The following is a 6,520-nucleotide window of genomic DNA, read 5'->3' as shown; positions in this document are numbered from 1 at the left end:
AACTATTTTGATAATCAATAAAGCAAAAAAGGTTAAATGTCTTTGATTCAAGCCTCTTCAATGTAAAGTAAAGTGAATATGTTTGTTGGGCTGTGGACTAAAACATGACATCTTCTTGGGCTTTAGGGAACACTGATCAACATGTGTGCATTAAACAGATCTGCACGGACTTTTCGGACTGTTCTGTTGGGGAGTTGTTTGGGTCCCTGGAGAATACAGTTCTCGGGTCCCTTTACTCATCCTACTTGGATGTTGATTTTTCTGTGGGCCCCTGGAAAAATCCCTGTCTTTATTCCACTCACCACAGACTGCTGCAGAGAAACACCACCACAAATGTGTATCCAAGATCTGTGTTAATTCTTTAGTTTTTCATTTGTATTATAAGTCAGCCACGCTATAAAACGTTACTCTATCACAGTATTAAATCATACACATGCTGGCAGGATGTGAGAACACCACAATCTCCTGCACCTGCCATTTACCAACCTGAGAGGTTCGGAAAAAGCCGAGTGCAGCCGAACACAGACCGAACCCCCTCCCTCTCCCGTCCTCCTCTTTCAGTCGTGGTGCAAGCAGCCATGTTGCCGCGAGCTTGTTCCGGTATCAGGGCAGGATCGTGCGCATAGACTGCATTCGGGCGCAGCTCGTCGCCTCTCTCCCCCTGCCGCCCGTGACACGCACCTCCGAACAAGAAAAGCCCAGTTTGCCGATAATGGATTTTACAACTTGATGATTCCTGCTTCAGTCGGCTGGCGACGGGAATAATAGCAGTCGGTGTACCAACAGGGCGAACTGGTATATCGCTACACTGCAGTGCAGCACTGGTGAACGACCTTATTCCAATCACGCAACACAAGGAAGAGCGCCGGTGATTTCCGTGGATTTTGAGTTTTGTGGGCTGCTCTGTGGCAGTCACCGCCACTGCGGCCGCAGGAGGATAAGCTAACCAGCTAGCTTTGCTTCGAAAGAAACACCGAAATTAGCTAGCTACATGGTGCTAATATTGGTCAGCCACTTAGCTAGCGCAACAGATTAATTCGTGTTTCTCACCTGCCATGTGACCATTTTACATGGTACTGCTTTTTATTTTTCGGATACTCTGACCTGGATATCAACCTGGAAACATTTTGAATTGTTTTGTGTGAGTTGAGAAGGTCGAGACCTCGCCGGGAATAACTTTGGCCTGAAAGTTTGTAGACCCCGGACCTGGTCTCAGACCTGAAAGGAAACATATCTGCCACGAAAAGAGAAAAAGAGGCGTAGACACAGCGTTATGCAAACGACGCTGGATAAACACTTGTTGTAGATTTTCGGTGTCAGTTTTGGCTTTCTCGGACGTTAGTTAGCAGTCTACAGGTTAGCATGCTACCTGCCTAATTGAACCTTGGCTTGTTCAATACAACCGTTGCCCAACTTTTCTTCAAGCTAGCCAAAGTAGCTAGCTGGCCAAAACGTCACATATTCAGGCTGGTAGCTGTCTGGTCTTCATCGACGCTCATAAATGCCAATTGGAAACTGAATGTTTTCGCACTCAGACCGAAGCTAAAGAAGTCATTTTCTTTTTCCTGTTTTGTGCGTGTTGACAAACATGGGACGTGCGTTTGCCGCTAGCTAGTTTCCAGCTAGCTGGCTAACTCGGCTAGCCGCTGATGTGGGATTCAACTTGTTGATTCACGGGCTATCTGTCGTGCTGCTAGCTGGCTAGCACTGGACATCTGTTGGAAATTTCCCTCTACCATCAACTCGACAGGTTTTAAATGCACAATAGACATTGAAGAATCGTCCTTGTTTCGCCGTTGCTTTTCCCCTTTTTGGCAACTTCAAGTCTTTCAAAAATGTCAACAAGGATTCCTCTGGTACAAGTCATTGAAAATTCGACCGGACAGGTAAGATGTGCATCTAAAATAACTCTTCAGTAGTTGATATTTGCCTATAAAATAATGTATTTGTGTGCTGTGCAGTGAGGGCCTAGATGGCCTTCCAGAGTCTCTGGTTGTCTTTTGCCTTTCCTCTGTTGTCTTTGCCACACAGCAGTGATTCACCAGCTTGCCTACGCACTCACTGGATTTCCCACTCCTTGCAGAGCAGAAGAACAAATTTAGGTTTCTGTTTAGTCTGTGTGTTGGGGCATGTCCTCCTACTTGACTTTTCATTACTTTGACCTGTTGCAATACAGACAACCCTGTCAGCCAGTTCCACGTGAAATCTACATAGTTGACAGTACAGAAACCAGCATCCACGTATAAGCCAGACACGTTGTTGTTTCAGCCAGTGTGCCACTGTATATAACCCTAACCCCACTGCATATAGTGCAAATGCAAACTTTGAAAAATCAAGGTGCCATCATTCATTAATCATTAAGTACATTTTACAGAAAGGACCAATGTGGAATGAAGTCGAGCTTTGTGAAAACTGTCTCCCAGAAGTTTAGCTGTGATTTCAGGTTCCATACGAGCACAGAGGGACTGAAGGCGCTCACAAACAGTACACATCCTCTTCTGACCTAAAGCCACTGACCCTTATCCAGAGGGCCCCGAAACACACTTTAAATAACATTTATACGTGTGTCAAATTGCAAAGGGTTTTGAGAGCTGTACATTCAAAGAGGTTTTATGTTTCAGTTGAGTTGAGTTGAAAAACATTTTGGTGACGTGCTTAAAAGTTTATAAGACCAAGAAATGCTTTGGCCGTGCTCTGTAAATCATTACTGAAAGGCTAGAACAAAACTACTGCAATGTTTGTCTCACTATTGTAGACAGTTTTATCTGTAGAGTCATTGAAATTCAGAAAAAAGCCACATGCTCACATGAAAACCATTATAGTTTCTGATAAAGACTTTGACTTGCATTACTTGGATAGCTGTCTACAGGCATCATGTGATGCAAAATCTACGCTCTACTGAGCGCTGGATGGAAAAGTTTGTGTGTCTACATGTTGACTGAGGAGGCAGTGGATGATCTCGACGCGTGTGTGAAGCTAAACCTATTTCCATATTTGTGCTGTACAGTGTCGAGGTATATGAATGTAGATGCTGTGTGGTATTATTATCAGAGGTGGTCAGAAGCTTTGAGTATAGGGTTAGCAGCATAAGTAGAGCACATGTGTTTACATCAAACACATTCGATTAGACATGAGTTAACAACAATGACAGCAATTAACATGATAAGTGAGGGGAGTGTTATTAAATGGTAATATCCAGGAGCTGCACCCTCTGTCAAACAGTTTTGTACTTGAGACATTGAAAGCCCAACCCAGGTGTGTTTACTGTGGCAGTGCAGCCAACCAGAATGCAGATCTGCTCTCACATGAAAACCTGTTGGTACTGAAGACTCAAAGGTTAAAAGATTTAGTCTGTCTTCGCTTCTTGTACAAATAAAATGCTGACGGAAGTTGTCTGTTGATACCATGATCTCACTGCGAGCGCTGGTGTGTGTGCTGGCTTGTCTCACACAATGGATCGCTGCTTCCATTAGAGTTTACAGCAAAAGCAGATCGACGTGTAGACTGACATGTATGCATGTAGGTAGGTAGATAAGTGTAGGCACACACAGGGGGAGTGACACTTGCATATTCTTTCATGGCTACACCCTTACTTACCTGGAACAGAGGTCATAAACAGTACACTTGATTATATAAGACTTTGACTGTAGCACCCACACTCACATTTACATGGCCTCTCTATATCCAGTGGGATTTTAAGGTTCATGTCATAAGTTGTGTGTGTTTGGAACATACATCGAACACTAGTACAAAACATGAGAATGAACCTTCAGTATGGCTGGACTAACCCTGCTTTGAAGAGGCCTCTGGAAAAATGGATTTAGAAAAAACTGCCTGTCCAAAATGTTTGACCTGGTTCTATGCAAGAACATCCAACAACACACTGGTGATGGCCACTCCTCATATAAATGCAAGCGTACACGTTGGGTTTAATACCCTGTAGTGTGCAGCGAGCAGCCTTGTTCCACAGACCACAAGATGATCAGAGGGAGATAAACTGCCACTGTGATAACTTTTAACAGTTGCACACTCAGGCTTGAAAGGGTATAAAACCAAAGTGCAGTATCTTAGTGATTAATAACCCTCAAGCTGAACTTCCTGGTATGCCTTGTTTGTGTACCCTTTAGCAACGTGCCTGTATCAATACAGGCCCTTGTGTGCTTTGCAGTGGTTCCGCTGATGGCCTGAGTGGACCCTTACTCATCCTACAGCACCAAGTGAGGATTTAGGGTCGGAAGAAAAAGTTTGGGGTCATGGCAAGTCCATAACTGGGTTTGTAGGGAAAAGTTCACGGATGGATACTCCCACATAAACGCAGTCTGTTCTGAAGGCCATGTATAGAAAGGCTTTGGTGTCAGGTCTCAACATACAGGACAAAATGGCACCGGACATGAAGACGGGCTCAGTGTTGACATAACTGTCTCTGTTCCTGTCAGACACTTCAGTCTATATTTTCATCCGGTTAGTCAACATGCTGCTCATTAAAAGCAGATATTCTGTAAATATCTCTCACCATCCGCAGAAAACAAACCAATTTCCCCATCTGCGGGACATTAAAGGTTTTCTGATTCTGATTCTGAAAGTAACTGGAATGGAAAGGCTGTTTGAATGTTTTACATCATATTAGCCTAATGGTGATTTGCTGGACTTGCTAGAAAGTTTGAAAGCCTTTTCTTACACATGTGAGGCAAACTGAGCTGTAAAAAGTTAATGTAAAAGGCACTGACCAAGTCAGAGTACCATGCTGTTGTTATACCGTCACATACAAGAGAGCTATCGAGTGTAGAGAAGTGGCTTGTGACATCTTTCTGACAGTGTGAAATGGCAGATATTTGGAGTGGCTTCAATTGGACATGTTTTTCATGTTACACAAGGTTTGGTACTGGCTGTGAGTTTGAGGAACTTATTTGAATACGACACTCTCTCGGTGTGACACCAGGTCATTGTAGGTCGAGTGATAAAGCAGGTTTATTGAAAACACAAAGTATAACTTATCTCAGAGTATATTAAGTTATTTAAGTAAATTGGAACAAAATGGGGCTCTACTTTACTTTTGTTGTTAATGTGTTTGCTGTAGGTTTGAACTCTTTGTCCACTTCCCCAGACACGATCTCTTGATTGTCTGATTTCCTGTTTTACAATGCTGCCTCTCTATTCATTGAGCCACATCTTCTGAAAAGACAGACTAATGCAGCCAGAAATACTGGTCTGCCTCTTCAATTGTTACTCCATTCTCCATTTCATTGTTTGGGTAGTTGCCCACTAGCTGAGTGAGCTGGATCCACCCCACATGGAGGTGTGTGAAATAATTAATTTGTCCAAATTATACTTTTCCTCATTGTTGGACTACCTAGGACTAATTTTGAGTGTTTACAATGGTTTTACCCATAGTTTATTTGTGCAAGATGGTCCTCAATGGAAATAAAACAAGGAACAAGGAAATGAAGCAGAAATCACAGGATGACCTGTATGAAGGCACAAAGCGCTGCCTTACCCCCTCCGTGTATTCCAGCCTACCTTAGTGCTTAACAAAATACTTTTGAAAAGATTAGACATTCATTGTAATCTCATCAGATGATTTGATCAATTATAGGTTGTTACTGTATGGTCTTTATTTTTATCAACCAGGTAAGGAAAATTACATCTGATCTTTGATTGGGAATGTCATGATTTTGAATTTTATTTTAAAATGATTGAAATAAGTCATTGAATTCAAAGGCAGTATTGATAATATTCTTCTTTCTTTCTCTGAGAAGAATGTGTATGAGTGGGTAATGAACTGAATTGAACTGATAACATTGTCAGAAGTCTTTTATTGATTTGCTTGGGAAGATTGTTTACTCTGAAGAGATTTAAGTTCTTTGTAACAATCTTTTGTTGTTCATTGTTGATCACGGAAGGGTGATGTTTTTTTGTTGTACTCTGGTACCGTTCTTTTTTTTTAAATGTTTTTTGAACTTGCTTAACTCTAACTCGCAAAAGTCACCAGGATAAAGTAGAATGTAGCCAAATGTCCCTGTCCTCCCAAAAACACATTTTAAAACGTAGATGACAGTTGTCCCGGCCTTAAAACAATGATCTGTTTATCTGTACTAATCTGGATGTGATAGTCCAACATAATAATAGCATAGCCATCAGTGGTGAATGCATATTCATTTGTATGGAATCGTGACTGTTAAATCCAAAGTCAACCTGAAATGTTGAATTTGACTGTGGGCCAGGACATATGCCATACATCCATGTATTATTTCACAAAAAGTCAGAATCATAATATGAATATCGTCAGCACTTGGGTCCATTCTTCTCTATTTTGACCTTTGTAACCTTCAACGTGACCAAAGCCTTGACAGTTGCAGGTTCAAAGGGCCAGCAAGCACCACAGCACCGGAAGACAAAGTAAGCACTGTATTGGAAATATGAGGTTAGCTGAACACAGCTTGATGTATTTCACCCGACACCTCGGGTGTGAGAACACCTCACAGAGAATCTCCCAGCAAGTGGCTGAGCTGGAAATTCAATA

At 42.2% G+C, this 6,520-nt stretch overlaps 1 protein-coding gene across 11 annotated transcripts in view; it reads left to right on the top strand.

The window, feature by feature from the left end:
* The first annotated feature begins 542 nt into the window (after positions 1-542).
* Positions 543-6,520, top strand: part of mark2b (MAP/microtubule affinity-regulating kinase 2b) — a 54,886-nt gene continuing 48,908 nt past the window's right edge. For 7 of the 11 annotated variants that reach the window (XM_030431086.1, XM_030431090.1, XM_030431089.1 and 4 more), the window contains exon 1: positions 543-1,886. In XM_030431086.1, the coding sequence (XP_030286946.1) occupies positions 1,836-1,886 (51 nt within the window). In that variant the 5' untranslated portion in view covers positions 543-1,835. The remainder of the gene's footprint in view (positions 1,887-6,520) is intronic. The other 4 variants (XM_030431096.1, XM_030431094.1, XM_030431093.1 and 1 more) reach the window with 1 other exon arrangement.

Source organism: Sparus aurata, chromosome 10 (genome assembly GCF_900880675.1).
Source record: "Sparus aurata chromosome 10, fSpaAur1.1, whole genome shotgun sequence".
Taxonomy (NCBI): Eukaryota; Metazoa; Chordata; class Actinopteri; order Spariformes; family Sparidae; genus Sparus; species Sparus aurata.
This window is presented reverse-complemented; position numbering and strand designations above follow the sequence as displayed.